Here is a 23,002-nt window from a genome sequence, read left to right on the forward strand (position 1 = left end):
AAACATCTAATAATTTGCTAATCATTTATAATGTGCGATTATGAAAAAAAAAATACAGTTATGCTCGATAATAAAATAATACAACAGACTTAACTAGAGATGATAAACAAATCAACTTATTATATTAATGAAATAATTTACAGGAAGGATTCTTTGTAATATATCTAGAAGTGATGTGAAATGTATGATGTAATGCTGTAATAACACTTGCATTTATAAATAAACCATTTTCTAATCTGTTCCGACTAAAGAAAGCTATAAAGCAGATGAACGCGTTGTTTTATATAAAAACAATATATTTTATCATTTATCATAAAAAAAAAGTTATAATAAATTAATATGACATTTTTTAATCATCTAATATTTTCTATGAGTTATAAATAAATGTAACAACTCAGGTGACTAGACCTGTTCCAAACAGCCGATCTAAACTTTGGTTCTTCACAACATTCAATGCGTACAATATATAATAAATAGGCCACACGTCGGCAGTGAAATGTTATTTGTATAGATAACCACATTAAATAACTAACTACACCTACATATAAAACACGAGAAAAAACTAGTAGAAAATGTTAACTATTGTATAGTATATATATGTAATAAGTAGACCAGTTAAGGAACTCGGGATGTGACACTGAAGGAACATAAAATTTAGGAAATTATATATTCCACTAACCGAAAATGAGGAAGACAACAATATGTTTTCTCTCACTCTGACACAAAAATTATTTATAATACAAACTTTTTTGTTGTGATTCCTAAACTTCGAATTTAAACTTTGGTAACTGTATTTCAATAGCACACATGTTTCAAAACGTTTAAGTCGGATGACTGTTTAAGGCCTTTCATACATATAACTAACAAAACATACAGTAATTATAGTTTTTTAAACACTGAAATTGTTACAATACAAAAGTTAATGCCCCGAGCATATCAAATATGCCGGACATCTGAAATAAATGGTAAATACAACATTAATAAATTTTATAACATTGAATATGTATATCTATAACTACATTTAAATAATGTATAAATAATTTTTTATTCTACATCTATAAGGGAGTAAGGCAAGTTAACCTGTAATGTCATCTATATTTCTACTAATCTACAAATATAATGTCAAAAAACTTGTCAAATAATGTCAACGGTTCCAGATAAATCTAACAAGATCTAAAAAGTTTTGGGATCTCAAAGAGAAAAAGACTAAGCATTGTTTCATACAATCATGAAGACAAATTCAAAACTATTCAAGCCAAAAAATAAATTTAAAATCAGATATTTCGTAATACAAAAGTATTATCAGCCAATGATAAGTGACGTGTCATCATAAAAAAAATTACTAGGGCCAATAATAATTTTTACAACTACATCAAAACCAGCCTCTGTTAAGTAATTATAATTGCAGATTGCTCTCATTTTTGTGTAGGCGTTTGCTCGTTGATTTATTTAGTGACATTCCTCGGGCGGATCCATGGCTGTTATGATGGACTTCATAACAGCTGCAGCAGCCAGCGCTGCGTGAGGTTGCCACTCCTTACCTCGCGTACCGTCTCGGTAGTCAGATATACCTTCACAAAAAATATATATATATATATTGTAAAATATCATGATCATTAACACCAGAGAATTATAAAACATCTGGCCTATTTGGATATTCAGAGAGGAGCTTGTATCATTATGTCTTGAAAGTTTTAAACAAAACTCCATCAGGAAACGGTCTATTGACTATTTCTACCACAAGTAGATTCTACCCTCCGTTAAGTTATATAGCCCGCTCACCTCGAATAGATATAAAGCAGTCCTTCCTATTGCCCACGACGCTATCCAACACCGCGTCTAACTCGCAGTCATAGGCCAGGGCCCTGGCGTGTGAAGCGAACGCAGCCCGCGCCTCCCCTGCGGCCGCTACCGCTCGCCCCCCCGCTACAGGGGCGCAGTGTATACGAGCGGCGCGCCTTCAATTAGTTACACGAACATATTAATTACAGATTCATTAATTGTAACTTGAAACTCAAAACAAATGAAAAATGAAGCAACTATAATTATAATTCCTCATCAGATACAATTTAAAAGTTACATTAATCTCAAAGACCCTTAAATCTAACTAGATGAAATTCGACATAAATAATATTGAAACGATAATAAAGTTTTTAGCCACAGGAATAGATAGAAAAAATCTCTTTATATTAAACATATTAATTGATATGACTGTATTTATCTCATGTAATTACAAATACGAATACGAAATACGATCACAAAAATAAATCGCTGACAAAAAATCTTCAAAACTACATATAAAAATTACAACCTAATAGTTTTAAACTTTAAAAAAAGTGAGAGAGTGCTGTTTATCCATAAAAAAAAGGTATGAAGAATTACAAATAACGCTATAATATAATAAAATGTAAAGTCAATATTTGTCTTATTTTTATCTATGACCAGCCACATACTAAACTATACTTCACCGAAGAAAGTGTTGCCAGTTCTAAGCAATAAAATCAACACAACAATACCATATTATGTAACGGAAAAAACAAAGTATTATTATTATCGAATATACGTGTAGTGTGATACATGAAGTTGAATATTCATTTCATATTAATATTGTATACTACACTGTTCTATATTTAAATACATTCAATCGTCCAGTTTAAATTGAAAACGACTTTCCTTGTATTCCTATAGATAACATTTTTGTCATCACTACAAGGGCAATAGAAAACGTAAATTGTTTAATAATATTTTTATTGTTTTGTGATGTTCAATTTAAATTTATCTTTAATGTATTTTGTTAAATTAAACTTAAAATCCATTTATATGAGGTCGAGAGAAACAAATTGACTATTAATGGGAATAAAAATATTTTTTAGACATTTTATTTAATACTACTCTCATCTGTCAAAGATTTTAATACAATTATTTGTGAATTCAAGATATAAATCATCCATCTTGGCAAAATATTCCATCTTTGCAAAATATTCCACAATTGGAGTGCGAATGAACACATAGCATAGGAAAAGATAAATAGTACAAAATAATTGAAATTATCGAATTCTGACTATAACTCGAGGAATCATTTTTATAAGGAATACAACTAAGCTTTCGATGTCGATGACGTCTTCAAAGACGTCATCATATTCAATGACATATATCTGAGTGTACTTAACAGGATGTGAGATTATATATAACAAAAATATTCCCTATATAATTGCCAATAAATTATATTTCTTTGTGCACAGAGAGCCTCTCCCGACCCTCTCTGTTATTTGATAGGTATAAATGTTAATTAAATGATGCAAATAAGAAATATACATGTCTCCGTCTGAGCGAAAAATAATTGACAAGATGACGTTATAAAAAGAAATAAAGACGAACAGCTAAGACTAATGATTCAGATTGAAAAATAATTACGATGGAAGACGATTCACGGTTATATTAATATAAAAAAGCGTCGCACCATAATAAACTTATTAAAGTAATTTGACGTTGGCATAATAGTTGTGATTATCGACGACTTACTCCTTACACTAAAAAAAATATATAATGAAAACCAAAAAGTATTTTCTACAGCCGTTGATGACTTTTCATGATTCACATTGGCATAATAGTTGGAATCGTCGACACCTGACTGTTATATAGTCATATTAAATAAAAAAAATAACCAAAAAGTTTTGATTAAAATCAACAACAACTTGTGAATACTATCTATGATACTATATATATGATACATACATGGCATCTCCTTGAGGCGAAGGGTGCGCCACCTCTATGAAGGCCCCGCCCCCGACGTCCACACAGAGACGGTCGGTGGCGCCCTCTGGGGGATCCCAGCGACCGGGGACACCCTTCAGACGATTCAGACCTACCGTTTATAACGTACCAATAGTACTTGAATTAAAAGGGAAAAATAGAATAGTAATAATTATAATATCCTTGAAAATTATATCAATGGAATAGATTTGTTAATACTTTAATAGACCTACATAAATGTTATACATGTATTTTTTATATTAAACAATAGGTTTTTGACTTTGATAGGTTCAATTTAAAACAAAAAAAAGAGAATAAATTTAAAAATATCTATACGATTTAATTTAAAATTTATTCTGTATAATAATTTTATCCACGCACCCTCAACAACATAGTTGCTCCACTCGGCGTTACTCTGCGCTAGACGGAGCGCTATATTCTGTAGTAAATAGTCAGCGGGCTTGTATGGTTTAACCTCATAGTCCCAGCCGCCTTTATCGTTACGTTGAGCCTTCTCGCAAAATATATAGACATATCTGAAATTAAATTGAAATTACTATTTATATTTAATAGTTTCTGATTGTAGATTTGCTTTAAAAAAAAATTTTGTCGATTCTTCTTAGTAAATGATACATATATCCTGGAATCGATCGAAATAGAAATAACGTATCCTCATTATAAGATAACTTACTTAGAATAGACGGGAAGGTTAACGTAACAATATTATTAATAGTATTTAGTGCGAACCATTGATAGCTGCGATATATGTAAACACACGGGTATTTTCCCCGTGCACACATTACGTCCTTGTATTGACGTCATGTGGATGTAATTTGATTAATAGTACAAGGTAACAAAATTTGGTTCAATTAGTGTATGAAACGACTTTTGAACTGCCAGATCATTGCTTGATTCGAACAATTAATGTGACTAAATATACGGATATTTCACATACTTGTCCGGTAGATCTTGGGCTGGCGTTGAAACCACGACGTCTCCGAGCCGGACGTGCTTCGTATAATCAGTGTAATGGGGAACCCCTCCCCCCACACCCACCAGCAAGACATATTCAACCTATAATAATTAATAAATACAATGACTGATTGCAAAATATTATGACGCTTTTATAAAAAAATAAATACTGGCTGGTAACAATTTGGAACGTGTTAAGTAAAAAAAATAAAAATCACATATTTAAATAAAGAACAGGAATACCACACTGAAAGGAGACATCTGGGCTATTTGTCTTCATAAAAATATTTCATACAATTTATGCGTTTGGCTACGATATGTTAAACATGCTTTGAAACATAACGAATGTATTTGAAATCCGAATTCTTCAGAAACGTATTTCGGGCTGTATAGATTCTTTTAATATTAAATGCAATCTACGAATTTGGTTCCACGGATATTAATGTATAGCGCCAACAAAACGAGACATTAAATCAATATAAACATTCCAGGCGAACGCTTTGAATGTATTAATAAAATCCTACATTGTAAACGGTTTATTTCAGTTCGTATATAGTTGTTTTACGGCTGACCACTCGCATCTCACTGAAGGCTCAAGGCCATTTTATATGGGTTAAATCGATTTTAGTCTTGATAAATTTAAATAACGATACGCTATTTTTAAATCGGACATGGTATATGTTTGCATTGAATATAATTCAAGTAATTATTTTCATGGAATATATTTATTGGTGATATTACCTTTTGGAAGATGCCTAAAAGTCTTGTGGTACTATTCCCAGCTGCTGTCATAGCTTCTCTAGTCCGTCCAACCGATGGTAGCTTAGTGGTCACCACTCTATGACTTCCAATGGTTCCCAAAGTATAGACGTTTGATTCGCCTAAAAAAATAATTACTAATTATGTACACATACCAAAAATCAATCCCATTTGATTAATTCATACAATTTAACCCTTATATGGTAGGCAACGAAACCGCTAAACGTAAAGGAAACAGTTCAAAGGACGTGATTTACTCATAATATATATTATTGTCATAATAAAATGAACAGCACAATTTATTTAGTCATAGGTCAATTGACACGTAAATTATATACGATCAAATCGAGTGACAGTTTCAATAAAAAGAAATGTTTAAAAACGAATGTTTAATATTATTATCGGTTTTATCGTTAAGTGTGTCGCAACCACTAGTCGATAAAAAAATTGTTACAATCAAACTACCGACGGACATCACTAATGGGACATTCATTTCTATAGCCGGCGAAATGTACACGGACGGGTAAGTAAATATTAAAGAATAATTAACGTATCGACTAACTACTATTCCAAAGTGACATATCGCGTACCAGCCTAATGTAGTGAAAATTTCGAAGTCGATGTTTTTTTTAATTTTTATTTTCCATTTAATCTAAGCGAATATTCGTTTAACACTGCATTAATATTTATATGATATAGGTTGTACATATCAATAAGGGGCAGAAAGTCCGATGAGAGATGCAATATAATGTTCGTACCGTCTGAGAGGAACATCAAAGTCATATCGTTGGCTGAACACGATGTAACCTATGATCTGCACCACAGTGGGGATGGTAATGAATATATAAATATATATAACGTGTGTGTGTGTGTGTGTGTGTGTGTGTGTGTGTGTGTGTGTGTGTGTGTGAAAGTGTATGTGTCTAAGTGTATGTGCGTGTCTGTATAGACATACATACATACAAATACGTATAATTTCATTCTTAAAACGCTTTAAAGACTTCAATGAAGCTTCGTATTAGAGTTGTATACTAAATATTTAACGAAATATTAGACTTTTTCTCTGGTGTCGTCATAAATAAGAAATTCAGCCAGACATTCGAAAGATGAAATCTAAAATTCATCTATATTAAAAATAATTTCAGTCTAAAGCATTACCAATATAAAATGCTCTTCCACCTCAATCACCATATATGTATCTGTGGTTCTATGTAAAATAGTTATACGATCTTCCAGCACCTGTACCATTCACACTGAACATAACAGCAAGAACCGTGATCGAGAGCACTATCAATAACTTCTTGGACTTAGATTTCGAAGGTAATGACGCCGGACCGGAACTGCTGCAACCTTGCGATATAAAAAACTTCCAGAACTTACAGAAGATCACAATCAAAGGCATACATCACCTCAGGGGTCTGTTGTTCGAATACGACAAAAATAGTTATTAAAATCTATAGTTATAAGCTAATTAGTGATATTAGAATTTTTTTATCTAGTCATTAGTTTGTAATGTGAACGGCAGGTCCGTTTTATTGAATTAAATTTATACAATTCGTTGATTGTTTATATAAATGTAATAAAAATATATTAATTTTGAAACATTTCGCGTACATTTTATTTTATATTGTTTTCACAGCTGTTTTCACGTGAACCGAAATATTCGATGTCAGACTATTTATTTGTATGAAAATTTGTTTCTATGTTAATTTACGGAAAGTAACTCTGTCTGTCTGTTACGCTTTCACGTCTAAACCAGTGAACCAATTTTGATGAAATTTGGTACAGAGATAGAATAGACCCTGAGGAACAACATAGGCTACTTTTTATACTAAAAATGAGGGAGAATGGGTAAAAAGAGGTGATGAATGTACGTATGGAAAATCGTCATTTTTGAAGATATTACAGTGCAACTTTGTATTTAGACACTATTAAGAATGATTAATTTGCATTTTTTTTTATCCATACTAATATTATAAATGCGAAACTAACCATGTCTGTCTGTCTGTCTGTAACGCCTAAATCACGCCTAAACTACTCAAACAATTTGCACGCAATTTGGTATGGAGATATTTTGATACCCGAGAAAGGACATAGGCTACTTTTTATCCCGGGAAATAACGCATTCCCATGGGAACATTCAGGTGGGCCGATAGCTTTTACGCCTAAACTACTGAACAGATTTAAAAGAAATTTGGTAAGGAGACAGTTTGAGACTTAAGAAAGGACATGAGTTACTTTTGACCGCGGGAAAACAACGCAATCCCTTGGAAAAATTACTTTTCTGGCCAAGGAAGCAAAAACAAAAAACATCGTATATAAAAATGTATTGCAGTAACCTATCTTCTTCTTAAAATGTGTTTACCTAATCCTATGACAACCACACTTAGTATGGCCTCATCCCATCTCGGCACAATTCAAACATACGTACAAAAAAGTACAGCTCAGGTTTTTTCATACTATGTACTATACAAAAAAACTATCCAATGCGGACGAAGTCACGGGTAACAGCTATATATTACTAATTCTGAAATTTACGCGGACGAAGTCGCGGACCAAAACTAGTATATATATATGTTATTTAGCACTAATAATATTTTTTAAATTCCATAAGCGGTTAAAAAGATAAACAGACTAAAACCTCTGCAGCTTTATTATTATTATCTTAGTATTAAGGGTATTTACTTTACCTACAGAAATACCTACTGTAATAAATAATATTAAAATATTTTTTTACATATCCTTTGTGCGGACGATTGATTTACGTCAATTTCTTATTTAATCCAATTCCATTAAGTCACGTACTGTAGACACCGTTGGTACAGTCATTCTATATATATGTGGCTAATAAAATATTACGAAAGTTATCAAGCGATTAGTTTAACAATGCACTTTGGAGGGACTATGCAGTATTGATTTTAAATAAATTAACTGATGTCCGATGTGTTAAAAGGTCAGTGACGGATCTCATGAGTCACTTATGAAACCTGAATTTTATTGTAAGTCCAAACATGAAGCTGGCAATTTTTTTTCATTGAGGTACCGCTATATTGAAATTATTTTTTTCCTAACTTGTATTAATTAAGACACATATTTGACGTTCTTTTTTTAAAACTCTCCAATGCGAACTAGCTTTCATTTAGTCTCATACTGTCTGCAAATAAATACATACGTTTTTAATTATTAAAAAATATACATTGGGAAATACTTATCACTTCCCAAGGAGTTCCCTAGTCTAAGTATACATTAATTATCAAAAGAACCGTAATTTGAGAATTTACAAAAACGTGTATTAACGTCCTAAATATCTAAGTATGGTCCTTGCGATAAAATATTATCAGGTATAGTTTTAAGTGTATTTTAATCTATTTATACACAACTAAGCATCGTTCGATAGCAATTGTTAAATAGCGACGCTTGCAATCTGACGTATCAATGGAATAACTGTCCAAGCGTATAAAAATATCTTTAAATTCTCGAAGGCTGTATAGTTGTAAACCAAGGTATTGTATAGTGTCCCGCGTTACGTACAAGCAGTGTTTGTTTTTCGTCATTACGTCATCACAGACAATCCGACATTCCATCTCAAAGACTTCATTGATAGTTATAACTCGCTGTTAGAATCGACGTGTATAGGATTTATATTAAAAAAAATATATACTGTAACATGTTAAAAACCTGTTTGGAGTGCTTATGGTAAGGATCGGAAACTTCCTCATACCGACGGTCTCTCATCATAAGTAAAGATAACTTTTATATTATTTTTGGTGTTCCAAATATATCAATTTAATATTTTACGTAATATTTATGATTATAAAAAAGGAAAAATAACGCGTAAAGTTGTAGTGGGTCAATATAAGTGTAACTAATTCCTAACCTTATTTGTGTCAAATTGTATATTTGGACTCGTTTACTAACTTAAGTAAATGTCAATGTCAAATCAGATATCCGTCGTCATGGAAGGACGCGTTTCTTGTTGATTTATACAATTGGTATTTTTAAACTTAAGGAAATAGAATGTGATGAAAACAAGGTAGAAAAAAGATTATTGAAGCGATATTGTTAGGTCATAAAAATACACTTTTGATATTAAAGCATACGTGCTGAATTTAAAGTAGTTGTGTGGGTTTTTCTATACATTGTTATAAATTGAGGAAGTTTTTTTTTATTTGGATGTTAACAGCTCGAGAGAGAATAATGAAGTGTATGGAACAGTTCTGAACGGACAAGCTAACACGGCGTGGCCAGGACCGCATTTACAAAACGAAATAATGTTTCGCTTGCCGAGACCGCTTAATGCTAACGATGAAATAGAAATTAGTGGAAGAATGATTCCAAATCCAGAGAGGTAAGTTGATTGTGAAAGTGTATGGAAACAATACATATACTGATTTATTTTATTTATAAACTTTATATTACAGTATTGTGGTCTAAAAAATTGTTGCAAAGTAACTTCATATGAATACTAACTAACACTATTTACAGGCTTTTTCTCAATCTCATGACTGGAACAAGTGTTCCTGATTATCAGAACATTGCCTGCCAGGTTGAGGCAAGTTTTTCAGTACAGAATATATTCCTAAGATGTATAGAAAATGGCAACAAATATGAAGAAGTTTTAGATCAATACCCAGCTGATTTATTTCCAGGTAAATTATACATTAATAGTTAACATACATTAGATTGACATACTAAGAATTTAAAAAAAGAACTGAATTTTTTTTTTTGGTAATGAGCCAGTTGTAACAGTAATTTCGGAGCAGACTAGTGTTTTATAGATACAAAACTACTTATTGGTATACCACTTGAATTATTGCTTTACATTAGCAATCTAGTACAGTACATCTTAAGATTTTATCATTCCAACGTTACAGATTCAGAATTCAAATTTATCATCAAAGTGAGAGTGAACGGCAGCCAAATATTGGATATAGACATCGGAGAATCATATGCCGGGAGTTTGGAATTAAAACACAGCTTACGTGACATAACATTCTTGTCTTTGAGTAACGATATAACTAAGGTCGATGAACTGAAGTTTAGATTCGCTTAGGGATTCAATCTCGAGCTTTTATTACAAATGATCAATAATGATCAAATGTTTTGTATTTGATAATACTAAATTTTTTTGCACCACACATAATATGTGATTAACAAAATTGTATGTCTGTAATGTAACTTTTTATCAGTATTTGATATAGAATCTTAAAGCATTGCCAGATATTATTTATTTTATTATTAAGATGTATTCTAAGTTAGAGAATCCCACCCACATAATAATTAATTGTAATGTTGTTATGAATAAATCTACCGATTAAATATATTATTTATTAATTCATGATTCCCATACATTTCCATATTCCTTGTTCTAATTAGGCGTTATTCAAACTACATACATGTAAACTCATAGCACTTTAAACAGAATTTCGATAAAATTTTTCTTTACATTTGAAATGGATAAAGTTTTTCTCTAAGAAAGAAGTTATTTTTTTTTAATGTATGTTTACTTATAGAATATATATATTTTATTTAATATAAAAACTAATTAAAATATTACTCCAATGTAGGTTTTGCCAATTCATTCACAGTACAGTACAAGTATAGAATTTAAATAACTTAATTTCATGACTAATATGAACCCATACACTTTCCCTTATTTGTTTGAAGCATATAAAAATTATTCATGGCCAAGGTAATTTATTTAAACCTTATATGGATGTTTCTAAATTGTATATCTATATATGTATTTATGTATATCCACTTACCCACGGTTGTGTAACGGACATATGTTTCCTGATTATCCATCATGGCATCAACGGCTTGTTTCTCACAGTACAGGGCTGTGACTATCGCGATTGTTGGCTGCCGGGCTGAACTCAGGGTTGGCATTTGTTTCACAACCTGAACATTAACATTGTTACTTATATAGCAGGTAATTGTAGTTTTTGTCAATTAAAAAGTGACCTTGATGTAAATATTTATATATATATAACATTCTAAAAATTTAAGTTTGTTTGTTACTTCTTAACACTATAAAGATGCGATGGATGTTGATAAAATTTGGTATGCAGGAAACCAAACCCCTGGTTTAACACATTGGCTACTTTTTATTGTGAATAACTAAGTTTCCATGGGATAAACAAGAAATGCTTTAGATATTTTTACTGCCCATTAAACTAAAAATGAGTGAAAATTCTTTCAAAGATACAAAAAGTGATAAATATGTTGAAACTCAAAGACATCATGAAATTGCAAAAATGCCTCTCACTTATCTCTGACGGAAACGCATCTGAATTATGTTGTGTGTGAAAAAAATCAACAAACAGATGACTAAGATTGCAAAACAAATAGATTTTATTTACCTATTGTTAGTAAACTCATTTGGTTTGGATTAAAACGAAATAATGTTTGCTTCAACAAACCTCACTAATTAATAGAATCGAACGATGGAATCCTTCCTTATTATTTTAGCTTAATAAAATTAATATAAAGAATCTATTAGAAAAAAATACTTGATAGCGGAGTGACCATGTAAGGATGTATTGTTATGGAAGTGGTTTGTTAGGTTTTAGATTATTTGTGATATAAAAAACAAGTTAACAGAACTAAATGTACTGTGCATTATCAATGAACACATTTTGAAATTCATATACATACAAACTTAGTTTAATATCTTTTTTGAAATTACTTTCTTGTGTAAAATTTTGACATAAAACATTTTAATTCCAAACTTATTTTAAGGATTTTGATTTGACAACAAAAAGTAAAGTACTATGAATTAAATACGGAAGTTAATATTTTTTTTATCAAAAGTTATTGAAAAATAAGTATGAAGTTAAGATGGCGTGATTGACTCTTAAAATTTAATAAAGGCCTGCATTGCTCAGGAGCAATATAATATGCACTAGCTGTTAACCGCGACTTTGTCTGCACTGAACTGAATCTATCTATCTCTAAAAATAAAAATGTATATAAGTAACTCCTAATGTTAGAGGAAATTTTATATGTTTGTACTTAACCGAAAAGTAATGGACCAATTTTAATGAAGTTTAGAGTAAAGATACATTGAACAATTGGGAGTAACATCGGAAGTGAATCGCAAAGCTCTGCTTTGTGATGTAAAATGTAGTTGTGGGGGTGGGGTCAGGATTAAAATAAAATATTTTATAAGCTAATTATTTGAATCATGGGTAAGTACTACGATACAAATCTGTGCTGGGCTATTCACACACGTAATTTTGGGATCGGGATAAAAGGTAGCCTATGCCCTTTTTTCACTAAACAAATTCACTAAAGTGGGTTCAGCAATTTTGACATGAAAACGTAAGAGATAGACAGAGTTACTTTCGCATTTATATTATATAGTATATAAGTAGAGGTTATACTGTTTACGAATAACCAACGGTCTTTACGTTTCCTATACGAACTAGTATCAAGAAACTAGCTTGTAAATGGCGAGAGAATACCATTAATTACCATCTTTTATTCGATTATAAAATATTCAAAGCATATTTATTTCTTAAGACATTAATATTGCACACAGCTACTAAATGAATTCACTAGTGATGTGCCTGATATCAATATATGTTTTTTTTTTGTTTTTGTTTTTACATTATCGAATCTACATAATATAGATGAAATTCTATATTTGAATTATCTAGGTAGCAAAAAAATCTATTTAATTAATAAAAACTAGAGAACTGTTTTTGAGGTCTACAGATTAAAGTGAAAACTTATATATTAAAAGCAAAAGCATTTATATAACAGTCTATAAAAACACGTGCCTATTAGTTCTGAATGATTTATATACTATGGAACCATGTATGTATTTAATTTATGTACGTATATACATATGAAGGTACATTTGATAGGTAAGTATCTAATATATCCGAATATATATATATGTATATATATATATATATCCGAAAGTCAGTTTCAGACATAATATGTGTGTTGTAGAAAACGCAAAGTAATTTAAGCAGATAATGTTACAAAGGAAAGGTATTCACTAATGGCGACCTTAACGCTAATGGTATATACTATTATTCCGTAATGATGTTTTATTATAATGAGTGACTGATTTGGGAACGTAGAATTTGTCTTTTATTGTTTAACAATGATTTTTGTTCATCCAAAATAAGTTTTCATTCAAAAAAAATTTCGATAAGAAACATTTTTTACCGCGCCAAACATTAAGTGACGTCACCTGTCAAACAAAAATCGTATCCGGGAAGCTTGTCACGAAATATCAATACTTTAAATCGTTAATAGAAATCGTCCTAATCAGTAATAGACACAACTTATTAGCTTGTAATGAATATTTATATACCTGAGTGTCGATGCTGTGTTGCCTAACGTACACGCCGTCGGACATGAGACGCGTCAGACCCTTCTCCTCCAACGATTCCAGCGCGTCCTTGACATCCGCCTTCGACCATTTGCCGGCACTAAAAATTGTAAATATATATAAGTGTATATATATGTTTATATATATGCTTAGTAGTCAGTAGACCATAGACAACACCAAAAAAAGTTTGAAGATTTCCCATTTACATATGTACATCTTATTCGTTATAAACTTATTGAACCTGTAAACACTAAAGTCAATTGTACAAGTATAGTATACAACTATAGTAACATTAATTTTGACTTGGCTGATGAAATGTGAGTTCTAATGTAAAGAGAGGTCTTTGGTTAAAAAAGTTTACTTTTATGTATCAAAGCCTAATACCTACCTATGTATTAATAATTTTTTATAAACTTTACGTAAATTTTAAATTATTTTGCGATCTTCCATTCATATTTATATATGCTATGAACAGAACAAAGCGTCAAGTGCGAAACGGATTTACGATTTATACCAAATATGTTGCCATATTTTTATTAAGGTCATTTAAAAAAGTAGAAACGGTATATTGGTATACTATTACTCTATTTAATTCGATTACATTAGAAGCTAATATTTGGAGAAATTTATAAGATGCTTTTTAAATGTATTGCTGGCCTAGCATAAATTATACACTCTGTATCAATTCCTATGAGCGAAAGAAATATGTTTTTTGCAAATTTAAATAAAATCCACTTACGCAACAAAGTGATCCACGGATAACGGATTTGGATATGCATTTTCTATCATATCCAGCACTCTCTGCTCAGATATTAATGTTTGATTTGCGAGATTATCTTCAATGAAAGCTGAAAATACATACTCTATTAATCTTCTCTATATAAAAATATTCTTTAATGAATCTAAAAACACAATTGATTAAAAAGGGTATTTAGCATAACTATACTACAAGACATTAAAGTACTGTTCATATGGAATCTGTAATGGGAACTATTTTATTGTGTAATTTTTTAGTATTGCAACACTTCCAAAGTATTGAATGTGGTAATGATTTTTTTTTATGAAATTAACAATTAAGTGTAAATAATATTTCAACAATGTGCAGTTATGGGGTTGCAGTTTACTATTAAAAAAACAAACAGTTTTAAAACAGAGAATAGGAGTTAAAAATGTATTTTGACTAATTGGTGTGGGTAAAATCTGTTCATAAGGTTTAAATTGATATAAAATTCATGCTAGGATTTTTTTTATGACTGTTCACAGTAGCCTTATAGTATGTAAATAATGCTATTGAAAATAGTCATTGAAGTACACATTAATAATAGGAATTAGCAAATTTTCAACTGTTAAAGTTGTTTGATCTGTTTGTATGAATTTATAAAGTGAAGTGAATGTGATCACCACAACATGCTTAATACTAGTGATATACATACAACCGTTACAGTACTTGTATATAATTGTCTTACTCGTTATTTCACCGTTTGCTTCTGTGGCATAAAATTAAAAATATCTGTATCAAAATATATTACTTATAATAAATATCAATAATAATTAAAACATTTTCTTTTACATATTAAATACATGTTAGATACATACCTGGAGGCGGATCACATGCACCTTCTTGTCTGAGTTCGATTTCCAGAAGCTTCAATTTGTGATACTTATTTTGCATCAGTTTAATGATCTTCTTGATGAACCCAACATAATCTGGAACACATAGAGCAATACTAAAAATTTGAAGGAACAAACAATAATAAAATAAGTAAGAAGCTTGTTTATTTTGTACTTTAATTTTAAATTAATGTAAAAATTTCTGGCGGTCAAGTTAAAGCATCAGTGTAAATTTATTTTAACAAAGTAACTACCTTTTGGGAAGTCTTGTGGACTGACCAATTCTCGGAAGAACGCTTGTGCTTCATGAGCGCAATCATCAAGAGACAGTTCCGGCTTGAACCAGAACTTTAAACCTCTCGCTTCACGTGTGTGACTACCGGTGTTCGCTGATACCAAATACACACTGAACTCTAGCTGTGCCTGACAAGGTTCGGTTACTCCATTTTCTAAATTAAGAAACATATTTGTATATTATTATAACATTAAATACAAAAATATATCAACAAATGGTTTTTAAAACTCTATTAAAAATTTGTTATAATAATGTTATCAATAACTATGTTATCTTGAATGGTAACATGAAATAATTATGATATATATTGTTTTACCGTAAACTTTTTCCTTGTTTATTATTATTCCTGTATGGTCACCGCCAGCCACATGTATTTTATCACTAGGCTCTGCTTCCGCTATTTTTCTCTCTACTATTAATACTGTAGAATTAGCTGTTTTGCTCTTGGGAGTCATTATCACTTTTTCTTCGACCTCTGCCATTTTTAAGATGTTATGATGTCAACTTATGTTACTAATCCCTGTAAGTAAATGATGACTCATGATATAGTCCTTTTTTAAACCATAGCGTATGACAGCACTGCAACCTACTTCGAAGCACAAGGTTGACACTTGCTAACCTTCTAAACTTGAATCACTTGTTAGATCAATTGCTAGCTAAATCGAAAAAAAGGGCGGGTTTGATAAACATAACAATTATATCGGTCTCTATTGACCCTTAGTAATATGACAAAGTTTTTGCTATAATACCTTATATATCCAGAGAAAAAACTGAACTTCTTCAATTAAAACAAAACCCAAAACAAAGAAAAACAATATTTATATTCGTCAGACTACAATTATAATGTCAACATCCAAGTGAAGTTGACTTCACGGCACTGATTAATGTAGTACGATGGTCGTTAGGAGAAAAACGACCAAACTATCAACAGAATATTTAATTTGAAAGGCTCTTGACAGGATATAATAAATTGCATTACTTATTATAAACTTTTGATATATTATATTAAATTATAGAAAAATATGTAATAGGACTATTAAAAATATTTAAATAATCAATATAATACAAGGACATTTATGTTTGTATTTAATAACAACGGTTAGGTTTGTAAATGAAATGAAATTCTTAACAATTCAAATTAATATATATATATATATATATATATTTTAATTAGTTTCATGAAGTATAAAAAAAACTTAATAAGAATTACAGTAAACAAAATTGTTAACCCTATATAAATGGTTGGAAATGATCAATGAACGCAATAAATAATTATATATACTTATCTGTATTGTCTACTTAAACGTAAAGGTACGTTGTCATGTCAAAATCATATCCATTGCCATTCGGCATATTACACTTTCCTATGATCATGTCACAAAGTTGCGGTTTTGATTTGATATAGATATTTATCATATTTACTTCGTTATTAACTTTTTATTCCTTACTTCTATGTAGATTGATCTCTATAATTTAATATAGTTTGAATGATCTATAAAATAAAACAACCTCTTTAAAATGCATCGAAATATTTTTGGTTTCATACTATTATTATTAGTTATAAAAGTTCAAAGTCAAACTTTACAAATTGTAAGCGACGATGATTTATTGCAATTTATTAAAGAAGAAGAGAAACTTATTGTGTTATTTTGTATGTATTAAAAATTAATTTTTTACCCATTAATGTTGCACGAGTTTAATCGGAATAAATTTTGAAATATGGATTTATTTTCAGCTAAGCCAAATTGTGATATATGTAATAAGTTTGAACTGACATTGCATGGATTGTATGAAGATTTCAATAAGCACATGAATGCACCTATTATACAAGTAGTCAACAGTCACTTAGCCAAGTTATACAGTCCAACAAAGGAGCCCGCAGTTGTTTTCTTCAGACATGGTGTTCCCTTACTTTATAATGGTATTTTTTTCCATATCTTAGTTAATAGCATATTATCTTCTAATAAGGTGTTCTAGTTAATTGACTTTAGTTTGCATTACATGTATTTTTATTTTTTAATATAAATACTATATTGGATTACCAATATTTCCTTATTGCACTCAGATATCAAGTAACTGTATCACATCACATCACTATGTATTAAAACCTGGTAGTATCAACTAAAATATAATAAACCTTTTAGGGGAACCAGATGAAAATGATATATATGGCTTCTTTGAGAAGAATCAGTCTCCGGCAGTGAAAGAATTGACAGATAAAATATTTGAACATATGACACAGGCGGCTACAGGATCTACAACAGGAGATTGGTTTGTTATGTTGTAAGTGTTTATATATTGATTTTTCTCTTATACATTTTCTAAGCCTTAATGTTCTTAAGCGACCTGTTGACCAATTATAATAGTCAGGAGCCTATTAATGATATGATCCAAAATGCTTATCAACTAGTTGTCAGTTAAAATGTAGTTAAATTCTTTCTTAATTTTACCATTGGATGCCCAGATGAATGGCAAGTCTCCAGTCTTTCCTTGCATCAGGACAAAGACATTCTTTTCCTCCCTTCCCATGCACATTGTATGGAACTGTTTCTAAGTTCTCTGTTTCCTTCTCAATATAATTTTAGTGTCTTCAGAGCTAGTGTGAATAAGCTGTTACAATTATATTTACCACCTACCAATGGCTGGAATTACAGTCAAGCACTGTCCAGTCATTCTAAAGAATTATTAAAAAAGATTTAAGATATAGATGTCAGGTTTTCAAGATTCCAATTGTACTTTTTATACATATATTACCATCACTATAGATTTTTTTAACTGTTTTTGTTTCTAAAATAGTTCTTGATAGATCCTAGCAATATAAAATTAATTGGACATTTGTGACTCAGACCTTAGAAGGAGGATACAGTAAAATCTCATTTAAACTAACAATAATTGAAATATAACAAACTTGAGAAACATAAATTACTATTTTTATCAACGATGTCTTCAAATTATATGAAAAAGCTCACTTATTAGTGGATGCCTATTAAGTAATTTATTTAAATCTTTCCAGTTATGGCGCTTCTTGTGTTGAATGTCAACGACTGCATGCTGTGTGGGAGGGAGTGGGGGCTACAGTTCGCGGCAGAATTAATGTAGCAAGGGTCGATGCCAACCTTGCCGGTGCGGACACCGCTAAACGTTTTAAGGTCCAAAAACTGCCAACATTCCTCTTGTAAGTTTTTGTTCTTTTCCATATAAAATTGATTAACATTCACAAATATTTTGAAAGATTTTCATTGTAAATGTAATGATTTTATATTTATTTATCATAGCTTCCGTCTTGGAAAAGTCTACCGCTATGACTTACCAAAGCACGATATTAAATCATTTGTGTCATATGCGCAAGACTGGTACAAGAACTCCAAAGGGGAGCCAGTGCCCCTACTTTCATCACCATTGTGAGTAAACCATATTTAAACTTGTCATTTTTAAATTTAATATCTTAAAAATAATATTACATGTATAATAAGGGAATTGTGCATATTGTTTTATGTATGTTTCTAATCTTAATCTGTGAGGTCTTAATCTATGAGGCCACAGTCTTATGCTTTTTATATGATTTTTCTTGTGTTAATTTGTATTTATATTAGGAAATTTGTCATTATAATTTGAATACAATAATTTTATTTCAGTGATGAGTTGGTTGATTGGTGTGTGGATATGATAAGATATTCAATTTCATTCGGTCTGGACGTCCTCACAGAACATCCTTGGATATGGCAAATAGGTCTTGCAGGATTCGGACTTGTTCTTGTCACTGCTCTCATAGCTATTATTAAAGCCGGAAAAACAAAACCCAAGACTATCAAGAAAGAAAAGAAAAGCAAATAGTTTGTGCTTCGTAACTTTATTTATATGTAACAAGCCATACAGTGGTAACTGATAAAAAATAATGCTTTTATAAAATAGGTTAGAAGTAAAACATCTTGTGTCCGTCCATATGAGATACATTCCCAATATTTATTTGATAATGGACAATTAATATATTATTTAAATACATGTATCCATCATTGTTTATATTTTTATACAACAAATTTTATTTTCCTCTACATGATAAATAATTTCATTAAGACAATAAAAATCTCTTTGATAACTATAGTGTTTTTTTTTACAAGTACACAACATCAATTGAAAGTGTATAAGTGCCTTATAATTAAAACACAGTTCAATATATTTGTGTAAGCCCAGATATACTACTGAATAAATAATAAGGCATAAGACATTATATAGAACACATCCATATATTTTTAAAATATAAGTCAGTGCACAGTGCAATATAGTTTGCATGAGTAAGACTACTGAAATAAATAATAAACGCAGCAATTTGTCTAACTTCATAAAAAAAAAAAAAATTTGCTATTACAATATTTGTCATGTTGTTTAAATTACAGCTAATACTTTAACTAAATCATATAGTGTCAACTTCAACATTTATTCTGAACACTGAAGCTGGATCCGCCAGCTCTGTACGAATAGCATTCTCAAACTTCTTGAAAATCATAGAAAATTCCATAATATTCTCTGGTTTTGATGCAATCCAGAGTTTATCGAATTCATAAAAGAGATAGCAATAAAATTTGTGGAACAAATCGATGTTAGGTAGATGCGGTTTAGAGTTAAACATATATGTCTTAGCTGATCCGTCCTTCAAAAGATAATATGCCATAGAAGTCAAATTAATACCGACGATAGCATAGGTGTAACCATACTTAGGATGTCTTGAATGACTCAGAACATGAGTCGCTACTTGAGGATATTCAGTAACAAAATATAATAAATTTTCTAGTCCTAAGAGTCCCATTCCTCTGAAGTCAGTTTTTGGATCATCTCCCTAACAAAAGTAACAGTTTTAATAAGAAATTTAAATACCATGAAACAAATTTAAAGTTTTATTTAAATTATTATTAACATACCTGAAATCCAATATATTGCCAGTCTTTTGATACCCTTGCTTCCAATGGTTTATCAGGCACCATGAGGTTCCATAAATTTAGCAGCTTCTCCTCATGACTTGAGTTATTACTGTCAAATTGTGTACAACGAAGATCTTCAACTTCCTCAATCAATTGCCGATAACACCATATTTGTTGTAAGCATAAACGAAATGATGGTATAAAAGCATCGTGAATTTTACGATTAATCTTTTTCACTCTAATAATGATATTGATAGAGGGCTCTAAGAATTGGTAAAAGTTGGATGGAATAAATCTTCTTTCTTTTACCACTGCATCTAAAAATGTTACTACCTCTTTAACATCTTTCGTCCGTGATAACATAAGAGAATTTTCAATGTTACATGTTCTTTGAGCTCCTACTCTATCACCATAACAAATTCTTTGAAGTTCACATAATCTTGTAGTTTTACGAAGGAACCATTTAATAAAGGGTCGAAAATACCACTGTAACACTGAATACAGATGGAAAAATACCATTTCTATAAAATTCATATGTATCTTATAAGAATATCAACATCTAGTCTTATTTATTATAAGCTCAGTTTCATATTTTAGTAAACATTATTGATCCGTATTAAAATTTCATGATTTTCACAATAGTTCGACCTCACAAGGTTAACATGGTTCAAACTTCAAAACATCAATTTAAATCTTTAATTTGTATCTTAATGATAAAAGTGCAGGAATTCAAACTATTCGATAATAGCAATTTTTTCCTAATGTTTGTGACTGTTTCTAGTTTTCTATATATGACATTGGTATATTTTTGAGTTGGAATTTTTATCAAAAAGTACCATGTTTATGTTTTATCTATATTTAAGTATTTTTAATAGTACATAATCGGAATTAGTAAAATATTACTTGTTTTTTTACGGTAATAATTGTTACCGATAGATTAGGATTAAATGAATTATTGAATTCCAAAAAAAAAATGTACATATTAATTAATTTATACTGAATTGTTATAAAGCGTCACTGGGATTAGTTATATTATTTTTCAATTAATATTATGGTTTTATACACTACTTAACAAAAGCAAATATTAGATTTTACAAAAATAATCTAAACAGGTAACCCTGACATGGTAATAAATTTCGTCATTTTCACTTTATGTTTAAATTTTAATGACAGGTTTGCATTATCTGTGTATAGTTTTATAAATATTAAAAAATAAAAAGGTTATTTTACAAATGAGTTACTTGTTAGATGCTTGCCAGTCTGGTTCCTGAGCACTTATAAAACCTAAGTTAAAGGACATCATCAGGATTTCATACATTTTTGGTCCAAATATGACAGTGCCGGTCAATAAAAAAATATGCTGTATTCCGTTAGACCTATGTTCCGTTATAACTAGAACTATACGCATACCGGCGCTAGCAGTTAGTAGAGGCCGATGTTTCGTCTTTACATTGATAGATGGCACTTTTAGCAAATCGTGAATCAAATGTCATTTTAAACGTCTGTAAACATTTATAATTTGTATTTCGTAATGTATGATTAAAAGTACGTAAGTAAGAATTAAACAATATAGGTTTAGTTGTTATATGGGTAGGGTATGCAGTGCTTATTTGCATCTATGGTGTGCACGCCACTGCCCCTGCCCCCCATTTGTTAGTTACAAAAAAAAGAACCCTTACAACTATGTTAGTATAATATATAATGATAATAAGACAAAAAAAAAATAAGATAGTAAAAAGAAAAAGTGTCATTGTCCTTGGTTTTATTGGAGTTCAAAAATTCAACATCTTCATACATTTTCAGTGAATTTAATAAACAAAAACAAATGATTTGTTCTCCCATATTTTTATTTTGAACATTGTTTAGTAAGATATATTGGTTCTTGACCTATTTCTTGCTGAGTCTCGAAAATCACGGTCGAGAATAAAAACATCTCCACTCCTATAAAACAAGTGGAAGGCACAGTCAGCATTATTAAGCATATTATTTATTATATCTGCGTCAGACGTGGTGGCAGTATATCTTCCGTTAACTTCGATAATGTGTCCATCACAAGATACCAAGAGGAACGGTTTTAGGAGGTTTCTGTATTTGTAATGGCTGTAAGACTTGCGCTGGAAAAAATAATTTCCACTTTTTTGCTGAGAGATGTATGTACATACGTGCAATCACTAATCGTGATCGCTTTCCTTTCATCTTCTGGGCTCGATGGGTTCCCAAACAGTTTGTTGGGTAGAAAAAGGTTCATGTGTGCTAGATCCGCATGGGAAATGTGGTCACTTTATGGTCGTTTCAGTTTAATATTACCCTTCACTATTTTTTAACTAATTTCACGCTTACTGTTCCAGG

General features: G+C 30.5%; 5 protein-coding genes across 11 annotated transcripts; 3 read left to right on the plus strand and 2 right to left on the minus strand.

Annotated features, from left to right (window-relative positions):
- Positions 1-10: 10 nt before the first annotated feature.
- LOC116766712 (uncharacterized) lies at positions 11-16,648 on the minus strand. 5 transcript variants are annotated; one of them, XM_032656763.2, is made up of 15 exons: positions 16,487-16,648; positions 16,328-16,393; positions 16,054-16,257; positions 15,697-15,891; positions 15,428-15,538; positions 15,265-15,318; positions 14,571-14,679; positions 13,814-13,931; positions 11,250-11,385; positions 5,467-5,606; positions 4,709-4,827; positions 4,135-4,289; positions 3,736-3,865; positions 1,783-1,958; positions 11-1,571 (listed from the first exon to the last, which is right to left on the minus strand). In XM_032656763.2, exons 3-15 carry the CDS (start codon positions 16,217-16,219, stop codon positions 1,450-1,452), a joined length of 1,731 nt encoding a protein of 576 aa, XP_032512654.2. In that variant the 5' UTR covers positions 16,220-16,257; positions 16,328-16,393; positions 16,487-16,648; the 3' UTR covers positions 11-1,449. The 5 variants fall into 5 exon arrangements, with proteins under 5 accessions (XP_032512654.2, XP_061377428.1, XP_032512655.2 ...); XM_061521444.1 differs by having other exon boundaries at positions 15,298-15,318; positions 16,487-16,647; XM_032656764.2 differs by lacking the exon at positions 16,328-16,393 and having other exon boundaries at positions 15,298-15,318; positions 16,487-16,647.
- LOC116766715 (uncharacterized) lies at positions 5,601-7,088 on the plus strand. Its single transcript, XM_032656770.2, has 3 exons — positions 5,601-6,007; positions 6,184-6,317; positions 6,721-7,088. Exons 1-3 carry the CDS (start codon positions 5,856-5,858, stop codon positions 6,933-6,935), a joined length of 501 nt encoding a protein of 166 aa, XP_032512661.2. The 5' UTR covers positions 5,601-5,855; the 3' UTR covers positions 6,936-7,088.
- LOC116766713 (uncharacterized) lies at positions 9,023-10,805 on the plus strand. 3 transcript variants are annotated; one of them, XM_032656767.2, is made up of 4 exons: positions 9,023-9,180; positions 9,668-9,832; positions 9,970-10,133; positions 10,359-10,805. In XM_032656767.2, exons 1-4 carry the CDS (start codon positions 9,152-9,154, stop codon positions 10,535-10,537), a joined length of 537 nt encoding a protein of 178 aa, XP_032512658.1. In that variant the 5' UTR covers positions 9,023-9,151; the 3' UTR covers positions 10,538-10,805. The 3 variants fall into 3 exon arrangements, with proteins under 3 accessions (XP_032512658.1, XP_032512657.1, XP_032512660.1); XM_032656766.2 differs by having other exon boundaries at positions 9,163-9,224; XM_032656769.2 differs by lacking the exon at positions 9,023-9,180 and adding an exon at positions 9,364-9,517.
- A 437-nt stretch (positions 16,649-17,085) lies between the features above and the next one.
- On the plus strand, positions 17,086-19,833 carry LOC116766833 (thioredoxin domain-containing protein). Its single transcript, XM_032656958.2, has 6 exons — positions 17,086-17,388; positions 17,473-17,658; positions 17,882-18,020; positions 18,751-18,912; positions 19,013-19,138; positions 19,373-19,833. Exons 1-6 carry the CDS (start codon positions 17,256-17,258, stop codon positions 19,569-19,571), a joined length of 945 nt encoding a protein of 314 aa, XP_032512849.2. The 5' UTR covers positions 17,086-17,255; the 3' UTR covers positions 19,572-19,833.
- Positions 19,572-21,452, minus strand: LOC116766832 (ELMO domain-containing protein 2). The gene is made up of 2 exons (XM_032656956.2): positions 20,654-21,452; positions 19,572-20,571 (listed from the first exon to the last, which is right to left on the minus strand). Exons 1-2 carry the CDS (start codon positions 21,185-21,187, stop codon positions 20,149-20,151), a joined length of 957 nt encoding a protein of 318 aa, XP_032512847.2. The 5' UTR covers positions 21,188-21,452; the 3' UTR covers positions 19,572-20,148.
- Positions 21,453-23,002: the final 1,550 nt, after the last annotated feature.

Source organism: Danaus plexippus, chromosome 10 (genome assembly GCF_018135715.1).
Source record: "Danaus plexippus chromosome 10, MEX_DaPlex, whole genome shotgun sequence".
NCBI classification, from domain to species: Eukaryota; Metazoa; Arthropoda; class Insecta; order Lepidoptera; family Nymphalidae; genus Danaus; species Danaus plexippus.

Excerpts from the sequence above, each read along its gene's own strand:
- LOC116766832 (XM_032656956.2), bottom strand. The coding sequence starts at position 21,187 with ATGAATTTTATAGAAATGGTATTTTTCCATCTGTATTCAGTGTTACAG. Across the intron at positions 20,572-20,653 it reads GGCAATATATTGGATTTCAG|GGAGATGATCCAAAAACTGA; the intron begins GTATGTTAATAA and ends TACTTTTGTTAG.
- LOC116766833 (XM_032656958.2), top strand. The coding sequence starts at position 17,256 with ATGCATCGAAATATTTTTGGTTTCATACTATTATTATTAGTTATAAAA. Across the intron at positions 17,659-17,881 it reads TGTTCCCTTACTTTATAATG|GGGAACCAGATGAAAATGAT; the intron begins GTATTTTTTTCC and ends TAAACCTTTTAG. Across the intron at positions 19,139-19,372 it reads CCCCTACTTTCATCACCATT|TGATGAGTTGGTTGATTGGT; the intron begins GTGAGTAAACCA and ends ATTTTATTTCAG.
- LOC116766712 (XM_032656763.2), bottom strand. The coding sequence starts at position 16,219 with ATGGCAGAGGTCGAAGAAAAAGTGATAATGACTCCCAAGAGCAAAACA. Across the intron at positions 15,319-15,427 it reads TGCATGTGATCCGCCTCCAG|AAGCAAACGGTGAAATAACG; the intron begins GTATGTATCTAA and ends TTTATGCCACAG. Across the intron at positions 3,866-4,134 it reads GAGCAACTATGTTGTTGAGG|GTCTGAATCGTCTGAAGGGT; the intron begins GTGCGTGGATAA and ends TATAAACGGTAG.
- LOC116766715 (XM_032656770.2), top strand. The coding sequence starts at position 5,856 with ATGTTTAAAAACGAATGTTTAATATTATTATCGGTTTTATCGTTAAGT. Across the intron at positions 6,008-6,183 it reads GGCGAAATGTACACGGACGG|GTTGTACATATCAATAAGGG; the intron begins GTAAGTAAATAT and ends TATATGATATAG. Across the intron at positions 6,318-6,720 it reads TCTGCACCACAGTGGGGATG|CACCTGTACCATTCACACTG; the intron begins GTAATGAATATA and ends ACGATCTTCCAG.
- LOC116766713 (XM_032656766.2), top strand. The coding sequence starts at position 9,178 with ATGGTAAGGATCGGAAACTTCCTCATACCGACGGTCTCTCATCATAA. Across the intron at positions 9,225-9,667 it reads CCGACGGTCTCTCATCATAA|CTCGAGAGAGAATAATGAAG; the intron begins GTAAAGATAACT and ends GGATGTTAACAG. Across the intron at positions 9,833-9,969 it reads ATGATTCCAAATCCAGAGAG|GCTTTTTCTCAATCTCATGA; the intron begins GTAAGTTGATTG and ends CACTATTTACAG.